This window comes from Bubalus bubalis, chromosome X (genome assembly GCF_019923935.1).
Source record: "Bubalus bubalis isolate 160015118507 breed Murrah chromosome X, NDDB_SH_1, whole genome shotgun sequence".
In the NCBI taxonomy this organism is placed as follows: Eukaryota; Metazoa; Chordata; class Mammalia; order Artiodactyla; family Bovidae; genus Bubalus; species Bubalus bubalis.
In genome coordinates this window covers 86,351,066-86,376,836 of record NC_059181.1, presented here as the reverse complement: position 1 = coordinate 86,376,836, position 25,771 = coordinate 86,351,066, and the positions used below count along the sequence as shown (strand labels likewise).

Here is a 25,771-nt window from a genome sequence, read left to right as displayed (position 1 = left end):
AGAAACACTGTGAAATTCAGCTTACTTTGCCTGTACTTGCTTTTCTTTTTTCTTTTAATTTAAAATATTTTATTTCATGTGGAATCTTTCATTTCGGCGCATGGAATCTTTTAGCTGTGGTATGTGAACTTAGTTGCATCAGTTCCCCAACTAGGGATTGAACCCAGGTCCCCTGCATTGGGAGCTAGGCATCTCAGCCCCTGGGGCACCAAGAAAATCCCTGTACTTGCTTTTCTTGTCCCCTGCTTTATATGTGGCTCCACTAAGTCATCTATCTACTTAATTATTTATGCAAAAAATTAGGAGTTTTTGGTTTGTTGAAAGACCTTTCACTAACATGTTTATTTTTTCCACATGAAAACAGCACAGATGGGCGTAGGAGAAGGGAAATCAATTGGCGAATGGTTTGGACCAAATACAGTTGCACAGGTGTTGAAGTAAGTAAAAAGGTTGGGCATGAGCCTTATTCTATTGTCTCCTATGCCTGCCTCCACCAACTCAGTATCCCATCAACCAAGCAGTTCTTGCCATCCCACTGAGCCACCAAACATCTGTACCATTTTGCTCAAATACTTCTTTGAAGTGTGTAATGTGTGTAGACAACTGTCTTTGTTTATCAGAGTTGTAGTCATGAGTATCAGTCCAGGTAGAGGCCCCTCAGAACTCATCCCATATCCCCTTGATAGATTGGTGCTCAGACACTCAACCATCAGCCTGAGGGTCACTTTGCAGCCAAAGGGTTTGTACTAAGGAGGAGGGGGAAGCCTGAACCAGCCTAGGGAAGGCACAGACTCCCACTTTGTATGGTATTTTAAAAAATCTTCATTGATTCATTCAACATTTATTGGGCACCTCTACTATGCTAAGTATTAGGTGTACAAAAATAAACTAGGTATAATTCTTGCTTCAAGGGACTCACCACCTATTGGAAGACACAAACCCCAAGGGAGTCTTGGAATCAGTTTGTCATCTTTTAGTAAACTCAGGGTACCCCAGCATGGTCCTTTTGCCGTTGTCCTATTAAGTCCCAGAATTCACCTCCCACAGCAAGAGGTAACATGGAGAGGCCAGGACCAATGCTTTGGAAACGAAAGGGGTGAGTGGCATTGGCACTTACACCCACAGACCACCTCACCTATTCTCACTGTCCTTCCTGACAGCCTATTACCAAATGGAAACTCCATGAGGGCAGAAATTGTGTTTTCCTTGTTCACGCCTATAACATTAGCACATGAAACCACCTGGTACCTGTAAGTGCTCAATAAATACCTGACGAATGAGTGAATGAAAATGGCAGCCAGAGTTTGATGCTGATTTAGGCATCAGAAAATTAAAACCATCTAGCCTTCTATGGTCGGAGAAGGCAATGGCACCCCACTCCAGTACTCTTGCCTGGAGAATCCCATGGATGGAGGAGCCTGGTAGGCTGCAGTCCATGGGGTCGCTAAGAGTCGGATACGACTAAGTGACTTGACTTTCACTTTTCACTTTCATGCATTGCAGAAGGAAATGGCAACCCACTCCAGTGTTCTTGCCTGGAGAATCCCAGAGACGGGGGAGCCTGGTGGGCTGCCGTCTATGGGGTCGCACAGAGTCGGACATGACTGAAGCGACGTAGCAGCAGCTGCAGCCTTCTTTGGTTGCTATTTTAATTCTTAGGCTCTCTGGAGCATGATGACAGGACCTGCTTCATGCAAAATACAAATGGGGCACTGTTTCAGTTATTAGCGAACCTTCAGTGAACTAGAATGTTTTGGAAATGTGCTTGTGAGAGGAGTAGTCTGGATTTCTTGGGGATCCAAGTGAAACCTATTATCTTAGAATCACCCTTTGCTAACAGTGCAGCCTCTCTGAGACCACTTTCTTACTTTAGTCTGTAGTGCCTTTTGGGCCATTGTTGGTCAGGTGAGTGAGGATCTGGTGGTATTTCAGGAACCACTGCAAGAAGCCAGGGTAGAAAGTATAAAAAATTGGAATGGCTGTGCTGATCCCAAAACCTAGTTTGATATTGTTGGTTTATAAATGACATCCCTCAAAATTTGCTTCTTTCTTCTAAAATTTGAACTTCCCAACAACAAGTAAATGGAAACATATATTTGAAAAAGAATTTAGGTGGATTCTTACTCATCATGAATGTTATTATCAGGAACAGCAGTATGTGATGATAATGATTATGTTATTATTATTTTGGGGAAAGATAAAATGAATGAAATGAAAATATAATGGTAACTAACCTCTTACTGGGAGCTACTTTAGTTTGGGAGAGAATGTGTTTTTGTTTCATTTTGTTAGTTGTTGAGACTGGGTTTTACCCCAAAATCCCATAGTAGCCAGGTTAAAAATGTCTTCTTCAAACTGGCTAGAGAAGAAAATAAGGGAGAAATAGACAACATATTTTCCTCAGATAATCTCTTTTTAAACGGGTTTTCTTTCTAATCTCCTCTGAAAGTGAAAGTCACTCAGTTGTGGCCAGCTCTTTGCAACCCCATGAACTATACAGTCCATGGAATTCTCCAGGCCAGAAGACTGGAGTGGGTTACCACACACTCCTCCAGGGGATCTTCCCAACCCAGCAATCGAACTGGGGCCTCCTGCATTGCAGGTGGATTCTTTACCAGCTGAGCCACCAGGGAAGCCTCTGAAGTCACGCAATTCAGCACACTCTGTGGCTCTATCTATGTCTTCAGTTCTTGACCAACAAGGCCCAGCAAGTCTCCTGGGACAACATTCTTACTGCATTTGGGGAGGGACCGAAGAGATCATCTCCTCTATCTGTTTCTCTCTCTCTCTGGATTTCCCTGGGGCTTATTCTTCATATTATATATGCTTCTAAACAAATATATATATATATATACACACACACACACACACACACACACACACACATACATACATACACACATACATACATACACACACATGTGTGTGTGTGTGTGTGCTAAGTCATTTCAGTCGTGTCTGACTCTTTGCAACCCCATGGACTGTAGCCCACCAGGCTCCTCTGTCCATGGGGATTTCCAGGCAAGAATACTGGAGTGAGTTGCCATGCCCTCCTCCAGGAGATCTTCTCAACCCAGGGATCGAAAATGGGTCTCCTGAATCTCCTGCATTGCAGGCAGATTCTTTACCTGCTGAGCCAATAGGGAAGCATATATATATATATATATACACACACACACACACACACACACACACACACACACACATATTTTTAAGTAACAGTTTTCCTTTTTTTTTAAGCAATGAGTCAGAATGTCTCACATTTAAGAAAACAAAATCTCTTGGGAGCAGGTGTACTGGTCCTCTCTTGCCCATTGGAGTAACATCATTTTGCAAGGCAGCCTGTTCCATTTTTATAAAAAGCAAGGCCTTCTTTCTGAGGTTCAGAAACAGTGACTCTGGCATTTTCAAAGTCCCTGGACATGGAATATTCCAGAACTCAGTCAAAGGAGCCAGACCTGACCTGAATCCCACAGAGAGAACTACTTCTGTGTGGCTTAGCATTCAGTAACTTCTGGAACACTGGACATACATAGGTGGTACTATTTTCTGCCAAGATGTCCATCTTCCCCAATTGTGACTTCATTATATGTTGCTTTACAGAAAACTTGCTTTATTTGATGAATGGAATTCCTTGGCTGTTTATGTTTCAATGGATAACACCGTGGTCATCGAAGATATCAGTGAGTCCTTGGCCGGTTTACCTTCTCGGGTGGTTGGGTATGAAGGTTCTTCTTTACCATTCAGAACATGTAGGGGGAAGAGAGGGAGAAAGAAGGAGAAAGCGAGAGAGAAAGAGAAAGAATAAACACACACGCTCTCTCTGGCCTGCCCCTCTAGCAAGACAGGGGACCACAGGGCTCTGGTTAATCATTCCCTGTGCCCTTTTTTCTCTTCCCTTTCAGCTTTCTGAAAGGGGAAAAAATGAGAGGATCTTTGGTGTGCTCAGTGAAGTACCAGATTCTTTCCCTGCAGGACACCCCAAGTGCAGATAATCAGTTAAACCACCCATGGGTCTTCTCTGGCCTCCCCCTCCTCCACTATAGTCCCCAACATGGGGCTCGAGAGACCAACAGATACAGTCCCTGTTTCCAAGGCCCTTGTAGCCTAGTTGACAAATGAGATTCTCCCAATGAGCCCATCATATCTGGGGAGACACAAGGAGTGTTCAGTTGCCAGAAGGAAGAGAAGTAAGGGCTGGACAAGTACCCTGGGCTTCCTGTAGCAAGTAGGGCAGCAGGGCCCGGGTGGCAGCGGGAAGGGCCTTCCAGGTGGGGACTGTCATGTCAGGTCTCCCTTAGTCTTGCCCATGGTGCATCTCTTAGGGCTGGGTCCCCCTTTTTTACCTAGCCCTGTCTTCTGTTTCTAGAAAAAATGTGCCGCACCCTGTCCTTGAGTGCTGACACACCTGCCGAGAGGCCCCTGGAGTCTCTGACTGCTTCCACCCAAAGTAAGGGCCCCTCGGCCTGCTGCACGGCCTGGAAACCCTTGCTGCTCATTGTGCCCCTCCGCCTAGGCATAAACCAAATCAACCCCGTCTATGTCGATGCCTTCAAAGTAAGTCACACCTTTCCCCAAGCCGCCTGCGGCCCGCCCATCCCACCACCATCGTGAGCATGGAGATCTGTGAGCAGCAGTCCACAAGTGAGCTGAGAATCTTGCGTTCTCTTTCCCTCCAGGAGTGTTTTAAGATGCCACAGTCTTTAGGGGCATTAGGAGGAAAACCAAATAACGCCTATTATTTCATAGGATTCTTAGGTAAGAAAAGAGGAATCACAAGTAAGTCACCGTGGGCTAGGGGAGGGCGGGCACAACAAGGTCTGCATGGAAGACCAGGCAATTCCAGTTAGGAGGCCCTGGCCTAGCCTGGAGATGCTGTGGCCTGTAGGCAGCTCATCCTGCCTCTAGCCTGGAGAGTAACACCTACCTGTGCCTCACAGAGACCAGTGTCTCCGTCTCTTTGCCTCTCAATATGATGGTTCCATGGCTGTGTTCACACTGGACGACCCCAAGGTCACAGCATTGCTTCAGCACCTCTTTTTTCCTCTGGGACCCAGAGCGGCAGGGCTTCACTTCCCTGGCCTTGCCGATCTCCTTCTTACTGGAGCTTGGGCATTTGGGCCAGGAGCCATCTTCTGACTTCCCAAGACCACACAGCTGGGTCTCCTAGCTTATTGTTCAGAGGCTTGACTGGGTGGAAATTAGAGGAGGTGAAAACAGAGGTATCCCTTTTATGATAATGGAGGCTTAGCCTTAAAACAGCTAACCTAATGTGGATCCTGATGAGTAGCCCGACATTCCTGCCTCAGTGGACACCTCTGGAAACCCCGCCATCTTCCTCACTAGCTGTGACCAGAGACATTGAAGGCCCTTGGCACAAAAAAGGAGCAGCCCGGCTCTTCCAAACTTTCACGTGCACACAAATCACCTTGAGATTAACATGCAGGTTCAGCAGGTCTGGGGTGGAGCCTGAGAGCCTACATTTCTCACTAGGTAGGGCAGGTGCTGCTGGTGCCACACTTTGAGTACCAAGGGCCTAGATACCTGGTTAGTGCGACAGAGTAAGGGAGCAATGTGGCCAGGGAAGCGGAATACCACCACCTCTGGCAGGAGTGGGCTTTGAGGAACTTATGAGTTTAGGGTACAAAGGAGAGCCAGAGCAGGCGTGGGGAATGGTGTGAGGGATGTGCAGAGGACACGGTGAGATGAGTTTGGCCACCCTCCCAACCCATCTCTTCCTCAGAGATTCAGGGAGGTGAGGTGAGTGGGAATAGACAGACCTGGCCCCTGTATGTGGCCTGCCTCCCGCTGGCTTGGTGTGTGACAGTAGGAAAAGAGAGTCAACTCTTTCAGTCTCAGGTTCCCTTTATGGAAAATAAGGCTGACCCCCAGCTCACCATGTTGTCACCTCACAGCAAAGTATTCAGTAAAGAGCCAGCCTGACTTCAATGCTTCTTTCAGCTGCTTACTCTTCTCTCCTTAAGGTGGGGTTTCTCTGCAGTTGCTGGGCTCGTTCTCGAATGCTGCCACCTCCTGGTCGAGCTTAAGAACTACAGCTTGATGGAACATTTGAAACGTGGAGGCTTTTACTTTCTAAAGTTCAAAACCCAGTAGTTGATGTTTTATAAATTTAGATGTTCTCTGTTTCTAAGCTTCTGGGTTCCTGTCAAAGAAACTGTTGCAAAAATCTATTTCCTATTGTCTGTGCTTGAAGACAAACTCAAAACAGATTGGAAAATAATTGTGGAGGGATCTCAATGAATTCCTGGGCACTCTGGCCTCCTTATCCCAGGTTACCCAGAGAGAATTTGCCAAGTTGTCATAGCTCTCCTTCTCTTGGGGGGCCCCTGGGCTGGGGAGACTTTGGTGGAGTTGGACTGCTTATAAAAGAGGTGTGACAATCCCAAGTTCCCAAACAGAGGTTTACATAGTGTCCATTTGCCCATTAATTTCATAAATCTTTTGTTTAACCTTTACTTGAGGCTCCAAAGTCACCTCAACTCCCCCTTTCTGACTCACCCAGTTACTATATTAGGTTTGGGGTGGGGGACCAGATTGATAGAATGTCTGAAGGGAGGGGACAGATGAGAACTTCCATTTTCTGAACCAGGAACTCGACAGAGTGTACTCTCTCTTCCTCCATCCCCCTTTCTCTCTCCATGTATGTGTGTATATATATATATATATGTGTATATATATATATATATATATAATTTATCATTATAATGGCTTCCCCAATGGCTCAGCAGGTAAATAATCTGCCTGCAATGCAGTAGATACAGGAGATGTGGTTTGATTCCTGGGTCAGGAAGATCCCCTGGAGGAGGAAATGGCAACCCACTCCAGTATTCTTGCCTGGAGAATTCCATGGACACAGGAGCCTGGTGGGCTACAGTCCATGGGATCACAAAGAGTTGAACACGACTGAGCACATATACTGATCATTATATTGTTTATGATATATAAATATATATTTATATAATATATTGAAATATAAATACATTTATAGAGAGATACAGATTAGTATCAATAATTATATAGAGATGGGGCTTCCCTGGTGGCTCAGTGGTAAAGAGTCTGCCTGCAATGCAGGAGACAACATGTTCAATCCCTGATCTGCGAAGATCCCCTGGAGAATGAAATGGGAACCCACTCCAGTATTCTTGCCTGGGAAGTCCCATGGACAGGAGCCTGGTGGGCTACAGTCCATGGAGTCGCAAAAGAGTTGGACACAGCTTAGTGACTAAGCAACATGAATATAGAGATGTATCTAGCTAGATAGTAGATAGATATCTAGTAGATAGACAGATAGGGTTAATGCTGAGGGGTAGAGATCATTATTTCCATTTATGCCTAGTGGAAAACTTAGAGGGGTCGTTTCCTCAAGGTTACTGAGCTCAAAAGTAGCAAAGCCAGAATTTGACCCCAATTTGGCTGTCTGTGCTAACATACCCCCTTGCTTCTCTTTTGGAGAAGGCAATGGCACCCCACTCCAGTACTCTTGCCTGGAAAATCCCATGGACGGAGGAGCCTGGTAGGCTGCAGTCCATGGGGTCGCTATGAGTCAGATACGACTGAGCAACTTCACTTTCACTTTTCACTTTCATGCATTGGAGAAGGAAATGGCAACCCACTCCAGTGTTCTTGCCTGGAGAATCCCAGGGACGGGGGAGCCTGGTGGGCTGCCGTCTATGGGGTTACACAGAGTCGGACACGACTGAAGTGACTTAGCAGCAGTAGCAGCAGCAGCTAACATACCCCCTTGCTTCTCTAGTGGTCTCTTGCCCAGTAGGAAGCTGGGAGATGCTCCTGGTGTACAAGACTGTGGCCTGGCTGGGCGATTTTTTCTGCTTAGAGAAGAGATGTTTGTCTCCTGTGGTTTGGTAGAGGGTGCCACCTGGAGCTCTGTCACATGAACTAGGTGTCTACAGATGGTGGACCTACCTGCTCCTTCTTCTCGGGCCTCATCAGAGACCTTGATATAGTCCCCATGTAATTTCTAGGGCTTTTTCAATCTACTGTATCTCTTTTAAGCAATGTCAGAAATAGTCCAGCCCACAGAGCTCCACTACACACTCATGCATACATACACATACAGATATACACAAACACATGGAAAAGGGCCAGATTCAGAGAGGACACTGTTATTATTCCCAGTACCTTAAACCAGGTGCTTCGGCTGGTGGCTCAGCACTAAAAGAATCTTCCTGCCAATGCAGAAGACGCAGGATCCTCTGGAGGAAGAAATGCTTCCTTTCCTGTCAAAGACTGACCACTGGTTTGAACTAAAAACTTGGGCTAGTCAGTAAGTTACTTTGTTTCTATAAATAAGTCTGTAATCCACATCTATTGACCAAGTCCTGAGGAAGCCAGACACATGGCTGTGCAATTTTTGAATGAGCACGTGGGCATGCTTAGTCACTCAGTCATGTCTGCCTGACCCCATGTTTGCGACCCCATGGACTATAGCCCGTAGGCTCCTCTGTCCATGGGGATTCTCCAGGCAAGAATACTGGAGTGGGTTGCCAAGGCCTCCTCTAGGGATCTTCCCAACTCAGGGATTGAACCCAGGTCTCCCACGTTACAGGCGGATTCCTTACTGTCTGAGCCACCAAGGAAGCCCAAAGGAGCATGAACCCATGCAAAAAAATCACATAATAAAGCTGTTTTACAGAAGAGTCAATTCACTCAGATCATTTAAGGGGATTCCCTGCTGGCTCAGACAGTAAAGAGTCTTCTCGCAATGTGGGAGACCCGGGTTTGATCCCTGGGTCAGGAAGATCCCCTGGAGAAGGAAATGGCAACCCATTCCAGTATTCTTTCCTGGAAAATCCCATGGATGGGGAAGCCTGGCAGGCTACATACCATGGGATTGCAAAGAGTCTGAGCAAGATACATCCTGAGTTTGTATTGTATTTCAAGCAGTTCACAGAAGTGAGATCTTCCCATTCTGATAATACTCTGTGAACTAACTAGAACAGGCCCAGTGACCCCAGTTTAAAAACAAGAAAATTAAGACAGAGTGGAGTGGTTTGTCTTAGGTTTGTGATAGAGACAAATTAAACTTGGCATCAGATGTCACAAACACTCTTTGCCAACAGAAGCACTTAGATGTACCCAACACAATCCTGAATGCCATTCCAGAGACCTTTGGGGTGTCCTTCCCTACCCCATCCCCCTGCCTCAGACAGATCTCTCTTTGCTTCCCTAACCCAGTCTAGAACACAGAGGCCCACTTAGTTCTCAGGCCTGGACAGTGAGGTTGGGGTGCCCCCTTAGGTACATCAGCTCATGATCTTTAGTGGTACTCTCAACCCTTTGAATATCAGATGAAAGTAGAGATTTTATTATCCCAAATCCCCCCCAAGTCATTATTGGGCTTTGATGAGGCATTGTTTTTTCTCCCATTTGTAACAGCTGATCATCTCAAACTGAGTTTTCCCAGTGAGGTGTATCTGTGCTGATACTCATGTGACCAAGCAGTGCCTTCCAACAGGAATTACTGAGTTTCTAACACTGACTAACTTGCTAGCAAATTAAGACCAGAAGTCACCTCCCTGGTATCTCGTCTGTGGCACAGTCAGCATTCCCATTTCTTTGGGAGGCCAAGGCCTTTTTCTTGCCCAGATGTGCTTTTTGACCATAGGTCTAAGAACCTATGGTCTAGAGCAAGATGCTTTCCAGTGTTGAAAGAGTCAGGAAGCTTCCCTAATGGCACCTGGACTCATGGCCTGGTGATTCCACCTACCACCTCTTGGCTACTGCTGCTCACCGAGCCCGCCATGTCATCTGTGGTTGCTCATTCCTCCCTTGTCCCCAAACCTGTCCCTTTCCATTTTTGTACTTGGACTTTGAGGAGATGTAAATGCTAGGGCAAATCTTCACATGGAATGATTGGCTTTGAGGGTGAGTGGCTTCCTTTGAGCATGTTTACTCTCCTTCAGGCTTTCTGTTATCTCATTCCCATTGTCACCAAGGGAGGGGTTAGGACAACCAGAGTGACCCTTCCAAGGACAGCAGTAGGGCCAGGGCGGGTGATTCTTCAAAGGCTAATCAGGTGTCATTCAAAACAGGTGATGAGCTCATTTTCCTGGACCCTCACACAACCCAGACCTTTGTTGACACTGAAGAGAATGGAACGGTTGACGACCAGACTTTCCATTGCCTGCAACCCCCGCAGCGGATGAACATCCTGAACTTGGATCCTTCCGTAGCATTGGTTGGTATCTGAAGGTTGGGTGGGCCAAGAGACACACCGCTGCCCTATCACAGTTTGGTTCCCTGGGAGTTATCCAGGTTGTTAGATAGGATGGCAAGAGAATATTTGCTTCCCACGCCCACAAGAGGTAGTGTCATGTAGTGTAGCGGGAAGGAATGGGCCCTGAAGCCGAGTTGCTCCAGTTAGGATCCAAGCCACTTACCAGCCATGGACTGAGGGGGAGTCCCTCCTTAACTTGAGCTTTGGCCTTCTCATCCCTCCCATGGGCAAAACAATTGCTCCTTCCTTGTAGACTTGTGTGAGGTATGCTATCTGTAAGGTACTTAGCACAGTGCCCAGCATATTGTAAGCATTCTAGAAATGTTGGTTATTATTACTCTTACCATATTTCTCTGTTTTCCTTCTTGCCCCCTAAATATTGCCACCCAGGCACAGGGAATAAGGTGAAACATAGGGAGGGAGATAAGAGGCCAAGACCTCCTGGGTGGAAAATGTCCATTCCTCTGGGCACACAATCCAGGAAGTTGCAGGGTTCCCCCAACCCACCCCCGGAAGAATGTCTGCTATTGGCAAATGGAAGGGGCAGCTGTCTGGGAACTAGCCAGTGGTTCTAGGGCCTGTCTGAATCCTCTCTTCCAGTTTAACTTGATTGTCAGAGTGCCAGTGGTAGAGAGCTGACAAAGTCCTCCTCTTGTTGTGGACCATTCTTTTAGTACTGTAGGATGTTCTGAGGATGGATAAAGAGGCCCATGGTTCTCTTTATTCTAACAGATAATTTCCTTAAGGTCAAAGCCACCTTACTAATTAATGCCTCTAGTTAAAAGTACTATTTGGCTTTTGTCTGCTGGTTTTATTACATTGTTTTTTTTCTAGGTAGGTATATTTGTGCACTGAATGTAATGGAATTAACCCTGTGCTTTGGAGATTGGTTTTCATGTTAGTATATCTCACAGTGTGAAGTGGGAGACAGGGAGGGAAAGGGATAGGGTGAAAGGGAAAGGGACAGAATAAGAGTGAGAAGCACAGAGAGAGAGAAAATATGAACGAGCATGTGTGTGTCCTAGTGAGGCACTGATCTGGGAGAGTGTAAACTTCAATCTTCCTCCTTATTGCTGAGAGGATAGAGCCAAAGGAAGTGGCCCGCATGCTGTGTCACAACTCTGGGCCAACGGCTCCGTCTTGCAATACATAAGGCCTGCCTTGGTACCCCTGACCAGTTCTTCTTTTTTTAAATTGGAATATAATTGCTTTACAATGTTGTGTTAGTTTCTGCTGTACAACAATGTGAAGCAGCTATATGTATACATATATCCCCTCCTTCTTGAACCTCCCTCCCACCCTCCACATCCCACCCTTTTAGGTCATCACAGAGCACCGAGCTGAGCTCCCTGTGCTATACAGCTGCTTCCCACTAGCTATCTGTTTTACACATGGTGGTCTACGTATGTGTGTGTGTGTGTATATGTCAATTCTGATCTCCAAATTCATCCCACCCTCATCTTCTCCCCCACTGTGTCCATATGTCCATTCTCTACATAGGAGGGCTTTTTTTGAGGCAAGATAATTTTGGATGAATAACAAATTAGAGAAGGGACATTCGTATATAAATGGGCAATAGGGAACTGGAGATATGAGATGGGTAGTGTATATATATCATGAACAGTTCTAAGTTGTCTTCTTTTGCTTCCCCTCAAGGGGTTTTTCTGCAAAGAAGAAAAAGACTTTGATAGCTGGTGTAGCCTTGTTCAGAAGGTAAAGATCTATGTTTTTCTCAGTCTTAAAAAACCAAATGTTTTTCAACATAATTCCTTTCCAAAACGGTTTTTCATGGTAACAAATCCAGCCTGATATGACATTATTGCAAGAGAAAGAAACTAAGATATGGGGAATTATACAGAACTTTGGGGAAACCAAAGGAAAACTTTGGTGTGAAATATGCTTACTTTGTCAAATGAGTGATATTTTTAGCTACTGAATGTTCCATCTCATTGAGGTTATGAGTCAATGAAATCTTCAACTAATTACCATTTTAACCTAAAAATGTTAGCTTCATATAGGTCAGCCTAAATTCTTCTATACTCTGATTATAACGTTGAGGTGGTTGGATAAACCAAACTACTCTTCTATTTGTTTCATGGTTCATTTACAGTTTAGTGTATTCCATTATGGTTTAAAGGGCTTACCTTTCTAGTAACTGTTTTATTTATATATTGATAAAATATAGACACACTGCCCCTTAAAGGAAACACAGTTTGCAGAAATCTGTGTAAATATGAAAGCAAGCTATTCTTTTTTCTTGGACACTTTATGTCAAAAGATATTTATTGTTTTGCTGGCTCCTAATCTTTGTATCTGCCCCCCCTCATCCTTCGCTTCTAACACATGCCAGTTTTGCAGGAGACATTGATCAATGGTTATTGAAAGAATGAAGGGAGATCATAGGGAGCAGTCTAAAGAGCCCTGGGTGGGGTGGCAGAAGACATAATTCTCTTATCTGCCAAACAGAGGGGTTGGAGAGATGGGATCCCAGAGCCTCTCCTAAGTGTAAGGATGGAAGATTTTTCTTCACAGGTAAACAAATAATTCCAAAGTCCCCAGCTGAATCTGAAACCCCAGTTAATAATTGACTGAGACATCATGGAGAATTATTTTCTAAAATTAGTTCAGAATGCAGCAAAACTGTATATCCCATTTAACATTAGAAAGAAAAATTTCTGATAAGACCAAGGTCTTTAAATTAGGACATATACCATATGTCTTGGACCAAAACTGAAATCATGCCAACATGTACTGATGTTCTTTGGGGGCAGATTTAATTAATTAACCCACATTTCTTTGGAGCCAACACTTCAGGAACATCTTATCCCTAAATTGAGTTGGTCCCATGCAACTGGCAAATGACCTGAACCTTATGATGGAGCACAGGCAGTGGGTACTAGCCTTCCATCAGATCCCTCCCACCAGTAGCCTTTCTTCCTTGGCCAACAGTATCTAGAATTGAAGAGGGATGGGTCTTCAGATGGGTCTGGTACAGGATGGGTATATTTGTTGAGCCTGTGCTTTCACCTTTCAATAACCAGATCACTCTCTTGGGGTTTGGAGTCATATATTGCCAATTGGACAGAAATGTAGTGACTCTGCAGTGTTTACAACTGATTCTATGTCTCCTCAGGAAATTCTAAAGGAAAATTTAAGGATGTTTGAATTAGTTCAGAAACATCCATCACATTGGCCTCCCTTTGTTCCTCCAGCCAAGCCAGAAGTAACAACCACAGGGGCAGGTAAGCTGTTGTTCAGAAGCTCTCTGGCCAGCAGACCCTTGGATAGCAGTTGTTTTATGAGACAGAAGCAATTGTGGGTCATGCTTTCTGTGGAATGAAAATTTCTACTGTTGGACTGATCAAAGAATGGTATTTCTTCTGATGAACTGATACTTAGCAATTTCAAAGAATAATAGTAAAAGAAAATAAGCTCCATGGAAAATCAAAATGAGTAGAATTTCTTTTTTTTCATGGTCTGGTTTAAGAAAACAAATCAGAGGACATGGGTAATTCAAAAGGTTCCTCAAAGATCTTACAGAGCCTCATCTTCATCATAGTGAACAGGACTGTGTAATAAGTCTAGTTCATTTCTTTTTTTAATTGATGTATAGTTGATTTACAGTGTTATGCCAATTTCAAGTATACAGTAAGGTGATAAGTTTTTCAGTTTATTTTCTATTATTGGTTATTATAAGATATTAAATATAGTTCCTTTTGCTATACAGTAGGTTCTTATTTATTTTTTTATATATAGTAGTATATATCTGTTAATCCCAACTTCTAATTTATAGCACCCCCCTTTCCCTTCTGGTAACCATAAATTTGTTTTCTATGTCTGTGAGTCTATTTCTGTTATATAAATAAGGTCATTTGTATCATTTTTTAGATTCCACAAGTAAGTGATATCGTGTGGTATTTACCTTTCTCTTTCTGACTTAGTTTACTTAGTATGATAATCTTTAGGTCCATCCATGTTTCTGCAAATGGCATTATTTCATTCTTCTTTATGGCTGAGTAATATTCCATTACATATACATGCATGTGTGTGTATACATATATTATATATACTGCTGCTGCTAAGTCGCTTCAGTCGTGTCTGACTCTGTACGACCCCATAGACCGCAGCCCATCAGGCTCCCCCGTCCCTGGGATTTTCCAGGCAAGAACACTGGAGTGGGTTGCCATCTCCTTCTCCAATGCATGAAAGTGAAAAGTGAAAGTGAAGTTGCTCAGTCGTATCCGACTCTTAGTGACCTCATGGACTGCAGCCTACCAGGCTCCTCTGTCCATGGGACTCTCCAGGCAAGAGTACTAGAGTGGGATGCCATTGCCTTCTCCGATTATATATACACACCACATCTTATTTATCCATTCACCTGTAGATGGGCATTTAGGTTGCTTCCATGTCTTCACTATTGTAAATAGTGCTGCTGTGACCATTGGGGTGCATATATCTTTTTGAATTAGATTTTTCATCTTTTCTGGATCTATGCCCAGGAGTGTGACTGCTGGATCATATGGTAACTCTATTTTTAGTTTTTTAAGAAACCTCCACACTGTCCTCCATAGTGGCCACATCAATTTACATTCCCAGCAATAGTATAAGAGGGATCCCTTTTCTCCATATCCTCTCCAGCATTTATTATTTGTAGATTTTTTTGATGATGGCCATTCTGAGCAGTGTGAGGTGATACCTCATTGTAGTTTTAATTTTCATTTCTCTAATGCTTAGTGATATTGAGCATCTTTTCATGTGCCTGTTGGCCATTTGTATGGCTTCTTTGGAGAAATATCTATTTAAGTCTTCTGCTTATTTTTTGATTGGGCTGTTTGTTTTTTGATACTGAGCTATGTGAGCTGTTTGTGTATTTGAAAGTTAATCCCTTGCAGTCACATCATTTGCAAATATTTTCTCCCAGTCCATAGATAATCTTTTTGTTTTGTTTACAGTTTCCTTTGCTGTGCAAATGTTTTTACGTTTAATTAGGTCCCATTTGTTTATTTTTACTTTTGTTTCCATTACTCTAGGAGATAGATCCAAAAAAATATTGCTGAAATTTATGTCAGAGTATTCTGCCTATGTCTTCCTCTAGGAGTTTCATAGTATCCAGTCCTACATTGAGGTGTTTAATTTATTTTGAGTTTATTTTTTGTATATGGTATTAGAGAATATTCTGATTTCATTCTTTGTCATGTAACTGTCCAATTTTGCCAGAACCACTTATTCAGGGAACTGTCTTTTCTCCATGGTATATTCTTGCCTCCATTGTAGTAGATTGGGTTTCCCTGATAGCTCAGCTGGTAAAGAATCCACCTGTAATGCAGGAAACCCTGATTTGATTCCTGGGCGGGGAAGAGCCACTGGAAAGGGATAGGCTACCCACTCCAGTATTCTTAGGTTTCCCTGGTGGCTCAGATAGTAAAGAATCCCTTGGATTCCCTTGGAGAAGGGAACAGCTACCCACTCCAGTATTCTGGCCTGGAGAATTCCATGGACTGTATAGTCCATGGGATTGCAAAGAGTCGGATTTGACTGAGCAACTTACACTTGTTGTAGATTAATTAACCCTAAGTGCATGGGTTTATTTCTGGGCTTTCTGTCCTGTTCCATTGATCTATGCTTCTGTTTTTGTGCCAGTACCATACTGTTTTGATGACTGTAGCTTTGTAGTATAGTATGAAGTCAGGGAGCATGATTCCTTCGGCTCTGTTCTTCTTTCTCAAGATTGCTTTGTGTGTTTGAGGTCTTTTCTGTTTTCACACAAATTGGAAAGTTTTTTGTTCTAGTTTTGTGAAAAATGCCATTGTTAATTTGTTAGGGATTACATTGAATCTGTAGATTGTGTTGGGTAGTATGGTGTTTTTAACAATATTAATTCTTCCAATCCAAGAATTTGGTATATCTTTTCATCTGTTTGTGTCATCTTTAGTTTCTTTCATCAGCATCTTATAGTTTTGGGAGTACAGGTGTTTTGCCTCCTTATGTAGATTTATTCCTAGGTATTTTATTCTTTTTAATGTGATCAGATCAGATCAGTCACTCAGTCATGTCCGACTCTTTGCAACCCCATGAATCGCAGCACGCCAGGCCTCCCTGTCCATCACCAACTCCCGGAGTTCACTCAGACTCACGTCCATCGAGTCAGTGATGCCATCCAGCCATCTCATCCTCTGTTGTCCCCTTCTCCTCCCGCCCCCAATCCCTCCCAGCATCAGAGTCTTTTCCAATGAGTCAACTCTTCGCATGAGGTGGCCAAAGTACTGTAGTTTCAGCTTAAGCATCATTCCTTCCAGAGAAATCCCAGGGCTGATCTCCTTCAGAATGGACTGGTTGGATCTCCTTGCAGTCCAAGGGACTGTCAAGAGTCTTCTCCAACACCACAGTTCAAAAGCATCAATTCTTTGGTGCTCAGCATTCTTCACAGTCCAACTCTCACATCCATACATGACCACAGGAAAAACCATAGCCTTGACTAGAAGGACCTTTGTTGGCAAAGTAATGTCTCTGCTTTTCAATATGCTATCTAGGTTGGTCATAACTTTCCTTCCAAGGAGTAAGCGTCTTTTAATTTCATGGCTGCAGTCACCATCTGTAGTGATTTTGGAGCCCATTAATGTGATAGTAAGTGGGATTATTTCCTTAATTTCTCTTTCTGATAGTTCATTGTTAGTGTACAGAAATGCAATAGATTTCTGTATGTTAATCTTGTACCCTGCAGCTTTACCAAATTTGTTGATGATCTCTAGTAGTTTTCCGATGGCATCTTTAGGATTTTCTATGTATAGTATCATGTCATCTGCAAACAGTGACAGTTTTACTTCTTTCTTTCCAATTTGGATTACTTTTATTTCTTTTTCTTCTCTGATTGCTGTGGCCTGGATTTCCAAAACTATATTGAATGAAAGTGGCAAGAGTGGGCATCCTTATCTTGTTCCTGATCTTAAAGGGAATGCTTTCAGCTTCTTGCCATTGAATATGATGTTTAGCTGTGTGTTTGTCATATATGGCCTTATTATGTTGAGGTATGTTCCTTCTATGTCCACTTTCTGGAGAGTTTATATCATAGATGGATATTGAATTTAATCAGAAGCTTTTTCTGCATCTATTGAGATGATCATATGGTTTTCATTCTTTAATTTGTTCATGTGGTATATTATATTGATTTGCAGATATTGAAAAATCCTTGCATCCCTGGGATAAATCCCACTTGGTCATGGTGTGTGATCCTTTCAATGTATTGTTGGAGTCAGTTGGCCAGTATTGTGTTGAGGATTTTTGCATCTATGTTCATCAGTGATATTGACCTGTAATTTTCTTTTTTGTGTGTGATATCTTTGTTTGGTTTGGTGTCTGGGTGGTAGTGGCCTCATATAATGAGTTCAGAAGTGTTTCTACCTCTGTAATTTTTTAGAATAGTTTGAGAAGGATAGCTGTTAACTTTTCTTTAATTGTTTTGTAGAATTCACCTGTGATGCCATCCAGTCTTAGACTTTTGTTTGTTGGGAATTTTTAAATTTCTGATTCAATTTCTGTACTGGTAACTGGTTTATTCATAGTTTCTGTTTCTTCCTGGTTCAGTCTTGGGAGATTGTACCTTTCTAAGAATTTGTCCATTTCTTCTAGACTGTTTATTTTATTGCTGTGTAGTTGCTCATAGTAGTCTCTTAAGATCTTTTGTATTTCTGTGGTGTCAGTTGTAATTTCTCTTTTTTCACTTCTGATTTTATTGATTTGGGTTCTCTCCCTTTTTTTCTTGATGAGTCTGGCTAAAGGTTTATCAGTTTTTTTATCTTTTCAAAGAACCAGCTTTTGGTTTTATTGATCATTTCTATTTGTTTTTTTAAGTCTCTATTTCATTTCTGCTCTGATCTTAATGATTTATTTCCTTCCATAACTTTGGGTACTGTTTGTTCTTTCTCTAGTTGTTTTAGGTGTAAGTTTAGGTTTTTCAAGATTTTTCTTATTTCCTGAGGTAAACTTATATTGCTGTAAACTTCCCTCTTAGAAGTGCTTTTGCTGCAACCCATAAGTTTTGGATCATTGTATATTCACTTTCATTTGTCCCTAGGTACTTCTAAATTTCCTTTTTGATTTCTTCAGTGATCCATTGGTTGTTTGGTATCATATTGTTTAACCTCCACTTGTTTGTGGATTTTTGCAGTTTTTTCTTGTAGTTGATTTCTAATCTCATAGAGTCTGGTTGAAAAAGATGCTTGATATGATTTTAGTTTTCTTAGATTTACCAAGGCTCATTTTGTGGCCAGGAGAATGTCCCATGTGCACTTGAAAAGAATGTTCTGCTGTTTTTTGATGGAATGCTATATAAATACCAATTAAGTCCATTTGGTCTCATGTGTTATTTTAATAACTGTGTTTCCTTATTGATTTACTGTCTCAATGATCTTCCATTGATGTAACTAGAGTGTTAAAGTTCCCTACTATTATTGTGTTACTATCAATTTCTCCTTTTATAACTGTTATTATTTGCCTTATATGTTAATGTACTCCTGTGTTGGGTACATATATATTTGCAATTTTTATATTTTCTTTTTGGATGCATCCCTTGAATCCCTTGATTCATCCCTTGTAGTGTCCTTCTTTGTCTCTTGTCACAGTCTTCATTTTAAAGTTTATTTTATCTGATGAGTATTGCTATTCTTGCTTTCTTCTGATATCCATTTGTGTGGAATACCTTTTTCTATCCCCTTACTTTCAGTCTGTATATGTCTGTAGATCTGAAGTGAATATGTTGTAGGCAGCATATATATAGGTCTTGTTTTTGAATGCATCGAGCCAGTGTGTGTCTTTTGGTTGGAAAAATTTAGTCCGTTTGCATTTAAAGTAATTATTGATATGTGTCTTCTTATTGCGATTTTGTTAATGGTTTTGGATTTGTTTTCGTAGGTCTTTTTCCCCCTTTTTCTTCTTTTGTTCTCTTGTGATTTGATAATTACCTTTAGTGTTATGTTTGGATTCCTTCTTTTTGTGTGTGTATATCTATTATAGATTTTTGGTTTGTGGTTTTTGTTTAAGTCTGTATATAAATGTGACTATTTTAAGTTGCTGATCTCTTAATTTCAAATGCATCTTAAATACTGTGCATTTGTACTCTCCTCCCCTCATGATTACTGTTTTTGATATCATGTTTTACATCTAATTGTTTTTTGAATCCTTTATCTGCTTATTGTAGATACAGGTGACTTTACAAGTTTTTTCTTTTAACCTCCTTACTAGTTTTGTCTGAATGATTTTCTACCTTTACTGTATGTTTGCCTTTACCAGTGAGCTTTTTCATTTTGTAATTTTATTGTTCTTATTTGTGATCTTTTTTTTCCGTGCAGAGAAGTCCTTTAACATTTATTGTAAAGCTGGTTTGGTGGTGCTGAATTCTTTTAGCTTTCCCTTGTCTGTAAAGCTTTTGATTTTTCCATCAAATCTGAATGAGAATCTTTTTCTTGGTTGTAGGTTTTCCCCTTTTATCACTTTAAATATATTGTGTCACTCCCTTCTGGCCTGCAGAATTTCTGCAGAAAAATCAGCTAATAGCCTTATGGGAGTTCCCTTGTGTGTTATTTGTTTTCTCTTGCTGCTTTTAGTATTCTCTCTTTATCTTTAATTTTTGTAATTTTCATTATATCATGTTTTGGTGTGTTCCTCTTTGTGTTCATCTTGTATGGGACTCTCTGCACTTCCTGGAGTTGGATGCTTGTTTCCTTTCCCAGGTTAGGGAAGTTTTTAGCTGTTATCTATTCCAATATTTTCTCAGGTCTTTTATCTCTCTTTTCTTCTGGGACCCCTATAATGCAAATATTGGTGCATTTGATGCTGTCCCAGAGATATCTTAAACTGTCATTTCTTTTCATTCTTTTTTTTTTTTTTTTTCTGTTCAGCTGTAGTGATTTCCACTGCTCTGTCTTCCTGCACACTGGTCCATTCTTCTGTATCATTTAGTCTACTATTGGCTTCTTCTAGTATATATATTTTTGCATTTCTTTTTTAAATTTTTTTTTATTTAAGGATAATTGCTTTACAGAATTTTGTTTTCCGTCAAACCTCAACATGAATAAGCCATAGGTATACATCTTCTAGTATATTTTTCATTTCAGTTATTGGATTTGTCATCTCAGTTTGGTTGTTCTTTATATGTTCTCTTTGTTAAAAACTAATTTCTCACTCTTTGCATCCATTCTCTTCTCAAGTTCTTTGATCATCTTTATAATCATTACTCTGAACTCTTTCTTGAATAGATTGCTTAACTCCTCTTCACTTCGTTCTTCTGGAGTTTTATCTTGTTCCTGTGTCTGGAATATACTCCTCTGCTGCCTCATTTTGCCTAAGTTGCTATTTGTATTTTTAAGTCTGTGGTAGGTTAGTTACATTTCTCAACTTCGGAGAAGTGGCCCTCTGAAGGAGGCATCCTATGTGTCCCAGAAGTGCACTCCTCTCTATGTGCTCTAAGTGTTCCCCCTATGAGGGCTGTTTGGTTCTTTCTGTTGTGGTGGGCTGACTCTGTGGGCCATCTACTAGCTTAGTTGGCATCAAGTCTGGTTGGTTGTCAGGCCCTGCCTTGTGCACATTCTGCTGGTTGCTGTTTAGTGGGGCCTGGTCATGAGGTGGCTGGTTGCAGAATCCAAGGGGGCCCAAGGGCTAGTGCTGGCTCACTGGTGGCTGGAGTCAGGGTTCTGAAGACTCTGGGGCTGTGCCAACTAATGGCAGAGGTTAGTGCTGGATTACTGGCAGGCAGAGCTAGTTCCTGTAGTGTGGCTGCTGGGCCCAGGGATCCCAGAGCATGTTTCAGATCATTGGTAAGTGGGGCTAGTTCCTGATACAGTTGGGTATGAGGTCTGGGGTGTCCCAAAGATTTCATTGACCTGCTGTGGGCAGGGCCAGGGCTGAGGTGATCCCAGGGTCAGGTCTGGTCTGTGTTGCAGGATGTAGTTTTATTGCTCCTAGTGTCTGCCCCCTGGGGGATGAGGGGAATCTAGAGTCTTGTTCAGGCTTCCTAGTGGGAGGGGCCAGGGCCTGTCCACTGGTGGGTGGAGCTGGCACTTGGCCTTCAGATGGGCATGGCCATGTCTGAGGGCATGTCTAGAGGCTGTGGGCTTTCGACTTCTTCAGGCAGCTTGTCTGAAAAGTGGAAGTGTTACTCTTTCAGTCATGTCCAACTCTGGGGTCCCATGGACTGTAGCTCTCCAGGCTCCTCTGTCCATGGAATTCTATAGGCAACAGTACTAGAGTGGGTAGCCATTCCCTTCTCCAGGGGATCTTCCCAACCCAGGAATTGAACCTGGGTCTCCTGCATCACAGGCAGATTCTTTACCACTGAGCTGCCAAGGAAGCCCTGCCCAATTACTTGTTTGGCCTGAGGTGTCCCAGCACTGGTGCCTACAGGCTGTTGGGTGGGGTCAGGTCTTGGCACTAGTGATCCAACATGTCAGCTACCAGGAATGTTCATGTGGTAGAGTATTCCCGAATATGACTGCCATCAGTGTCTATGTCCCCCTGGTGAGCTGCAGCCTACCCACACCTCTCCAGGAGAGTCTCTAAGGCCAGCAGGTAGGTCTGGCCTGTCAGTCAGTCAGTTCAGTCACTCAGTCATGTCTGACTCTTTGCGACCCCATGGACTGCAGGACGCCAGGCTTTCCTGTCCATCACCAACTCCTGGGGCTTGCTCAAACTCATGTCCATCGAGTCGGTGATGCCATCCAACCATCTCATCCTCTGTCGTCCCCTTCTCCTCCCGCCTTCAATCTTTCCTAGTATCAGGGTCTTTTCCAATGAGTCAGTTCTTCGCCTCAGGTGGCCAAAGTATTGGAGTTTCAGCTTCAACATCAGTCCTTCCAATGAATGCTGCTGCTGCTGCTAAGTTGCTTCAGTCGTGTCCAACTCTGTGCAACCCCATAGACGACAGCCCACCAGGCTCCCCCGTCCCTGGGATTCTCCAGGCAAGAACACTGGAGTGGGTTGCCATTTCCTTCTCCAATGCATGAAAGTGAAAAGTGAAAGTGAAGTCGCTCAGTCGTCTCCAACTCTTAGCGACTCCATGGACTGCAGCCTACCAGGCTCTTCCATCCATGGGATTTTCCAGGCAAGAGTACTGGAGTGGGTTGCCATTTCCTTCTCCACTTCCAATGAATATTCTGGACTAATTTCCTTTAGGATTAACTGGTTGGATCTCCTTGCAGTCCAAGGGACTCTCAAGAGTCTTCTCCAACACCACAGTTCAAAAGCATCAATTCTTCAGCGCTCAGCTTTCTTCACAGTCCAACTCTCATATCCATACATGACTACTGGGAAAACCATAGCTTTGACTAAACGGATTTTTGTTGGCAAAGTGATGTTTCTGCTTTTTAATACGCTGTCTAGGTTGGTCATAGCTTTTCTTCCAAGGAACAAGCGTCTTTTAATTTCATGGCTGCAGTCACCATCTGCAGTGATTTTGGAGCCCCCAAAATTAAAGTCTCTCACTGTTTCCATTGTTTCCCCATCTATTTGTCATGAAGTGATGGGACTGGATGCCATGATCTTAGTTTTCTGAATGTTGAGTTTTAAGCCAACTTTTTCACTCTCCTCTTTCACTTTCATCAAGAGGCTCTTTAGTTCTTCGCTTTCTGCCATAAGGGTGGTGTCATCTGCATATCTGAGATTATTGATATTTCTCCCTGCCATCTTGATTCCAGCTTGTGCTTCATCCAGCCTGGCATTTCACATGATGTACTCTGCATATAAATACGCAGGGTGACAATATACAGCCTTGACATACTCCTTTCTCAATTTGGAACCAGTCTGTTGTGCCATGTACAGTTCTAACTGTTGCTTGGCTTGCATACAATTTCTCAAGAGGCAGGTCAGGTGGTTTGGTATTCCCATCTCTTGAAGAATTTTCCACAGTTTGTTGTGATACAGATAGTCAAAGGTTTTGGCATAATCAATAAATCAGAAGTAGATGCTTTTCTGGAACTGTCTTATTTTTTTGATGATCCAACAGATGTTGGCAATTTGATCTCTGGTTCCTCTGCCTTTTCTAAATCCAGCTTGAACATCTGGAAGTTCACGGCTCACATACTGTTGAAGCCTGGCTTGGAGAATTTTGACCATTACTTTGCTAGCATGTGAGATGAGTGCAATTGTGCAGTAGCTTGAACATTCTTTGGCATTACCTTTCTTAGGAATTGGAATGAAAATTGACGTTTTCCAGTCCTGTGGCCACTGATGAGTTTTCCAAATTTGCTGGTCTAGGCTCCTATCAAATTATTCCTTTTGCCCTGGGTCCAAGTACACATGAAATTTTTGTGTGGGCCCTTGAAGCATAGAGTCTGTATTTCCCCTAGTCCTGTGGGGTTCTTGCAATAAATCCCTGCTGGCCTTCAAAGCCAAATGCTCTGGGGGGCTCCTCCCCCGAATGCCAGACCCTCAGTCTGGGGAACCTGACATGGGGCTCAGAACCCTTACTCCTGTGGGAGAGCTTCTACAATATTATTCTCCATTTTGTGGATTGCCCGCCTGTGGGTATGGGATTTGATCATATCGTGAGTCTGCCCCTCCTACCCATATTGCTGTGAATTCTTCTTTATGGCTTTATTTGTAGAAGATCTCTTCTGGTAGGTTCCAGTCTTTTTCATCAATGGTTGTTCTGCAGATAGTTTTGGTTTTGTTGTGCTCGTAAGAGGAGGTGAGCTCAAGATCTTTCTACTCTCACATCTTGGGCCCCTAAAACTATTTTGATTCTTTATGGAGAATTGCTAACACTTGGCAGTGGTCCCACCTATAAGTCTCCTCTACACTAGCTTTTGTGTAGCAAAGCAATTAAAAAATGTATGGTCTTAACTACTGAGTAACGCACTGACCTGTTGAACCAAAGGTTTTCAAGCTTTTTTCCCCTTCATTTCTGTATTCTGATAGAGTTCATTGACTCTACTGAACAACTAGAGGAATTTGACCTGGAGGAAGATTTCGAGATTCTGAGCATATAGGATAGTGGGAGCTCATCTTGGAGATCTGTCTTCCATCTGGCACCAGAAGAACATGAACTCATCACGTAAAACTTTTTTAGTCAGCAAGTGCCTAATATGCCAACAGCATACAAACTTGATAGGAATCATGACTGAGCCAATCACCATTTCTCAACAAAAAAAAGAGAGAGAGAATGAACAATATACCCTTTCCCCAGAAGGAACTAAAACAATCATGGAATCTAGGAGCAGAAAGATTAGGAGCCATCTCTTGCTTCCCAGCTTCTTACATGGCCACAGCAAATCTTCAGCTGCTGGAATGAGGAGGTGGATGTATGGAGGACAGCCAGCAACTCCCACCTTGCTTTCAGCACCAGCAGATGAGAGATGGTTATCTTGTGCTTCTTTACCCTTTCAGGTTTGACTTCTTTGGGCTAAATACTAAGAAGCAATCTGTTCCCTTGCTCTAATAATAAAGTGTTAATCATTGTATCAGAACAATTGTAACAAGAACAAAATGTTCTTGTTAAAGTATTTGAATATGTATTAAATAATCATAATTGATCTCAAAAAGTATGTCAAAGACATTACATCAAATGCATATTTATTGATCTTCCTATTTGAGAGAAGCTTACTATTGAATGGGTCATTGTCCCCGTCTTAACTGATACTTTTGTCAGATGTCACCCTGTCCTTAAATCATTTATCACTTAATTCAGGGGTCTGCAAACTTTTTCTGTCAAGGGCCAGAGAAGAAATATTTTAGGCTCTGAAGGCCATGTAGCATCTGTCACAGCTACTCATCTCTGCTGGTGAAGCACCTAAACAGCCCTAGACAGTGTGCATGCACAAGAGCCTGGCTGTAATGCAACAGAACTTTATTCACACAAAAAAGGGGAAGGGCTGGATTTAGCCCCAGGCTGTAGTTTGCTAATCACTGACTTAAATTATTGATTTTTGTTTGGGAAATTAAAAATTGTGGTTGAATTTGACTCCCTTTTGCTTTATAGTCATAATTGGAAAGATAATTATTCATGTGGTGACATTTAATCTGTGTATCAAATACTATTTGGGGACTGTTGTTATTGTGCAGTTGCTAAGTCGTGTCCCACTCTATGCGACCTCATGGACTGTAGCCTGCCAGAGGACTGAAATCCTCTGTTCGTGGGATTTCCCAGGGAAGAATACTGGAGTAGGTTGTCATTTCCTCCTCCAGGGGATCTTTGCAATGCAGAGATCAAACCCACGTCTCCTGCACTGGCAGGAAGATTCTTTACCACTGAGCCACCTGGGAAGCCCTTAATTTCAAGACTAGCAACATACTGAGTTTTAAAGCACATATTCATCAAATTGGTTTTGCTAACCATTCTCCTGTGTGGATGTACCTCACATCCCAGTGATATTTTCCCATTTTCCACTCCTTGTCTTTTTCAACTTGTATGCATTTCACCTCCATGCTCAACAAAGTGCCCAGCAGGCCCCAGGAAGGCCAGCAACTGCAGTATGAAAACTAGCAAATAAAGGAAATAAACCAAACTAAGGTGGGTTTTTTTTTTTT

General features: G+C 42.6%; 1 protein-coding gene across 2 annotated transcripts in view; it reads left to right on the top strand.

Moving 5' to 3' along the window:
* The window catches only part of ATG4A (autophagy related 4A cysteine peptidase), a 79,182-nt gene extending 53,977 nt beyond the window's left edge, over nucleotides 1–25,205 (top strand). For both annotated transcript variants that reach the window (XM_006075589.4, XM_006075588.4), the window contains 8 exons: nucleotides 365–437; nucleotides 3,604–3,683; nucleotides 4,370–4,557; nucleotides 4,680–4,758; nucleotides 10,074–10,219; nucleotides 11,915–11,971; nucleotides 13,392–13,500; nucleotides 24,164–25,205. In XM_006075589.4, coding sequence (XP_006075651.2) covers nucleotides 365–437; nucleotides 3,604–3,683; nucleotides 4,370–4,557; nucleotides 4,680–4,758; nucleotides 10,074–10,219; nucleotides 11,915–11,971; nucleotides 13,392–13,500; nucleotides 24,164–24,234 — 803 coding nt within the window. In that variant the 3' untranslated portion in view covers nucleotides 24,235–25,205. The remainder of the gene's footprint in view (nucleotides 1–364; nucleotides 438–3,603; nucleotides 3,684–4,369; nucleotides 4,558–4,679; nucleotides 4,759–10,073; nucleotides 10,220–11,914; nucleotides 11,972–13,391; nucleotides 13,501–24,163) is intronic.
* The last annotated feature ends 566 nt before the right edge of the window (nucleotides 25,206–25,771 follow it).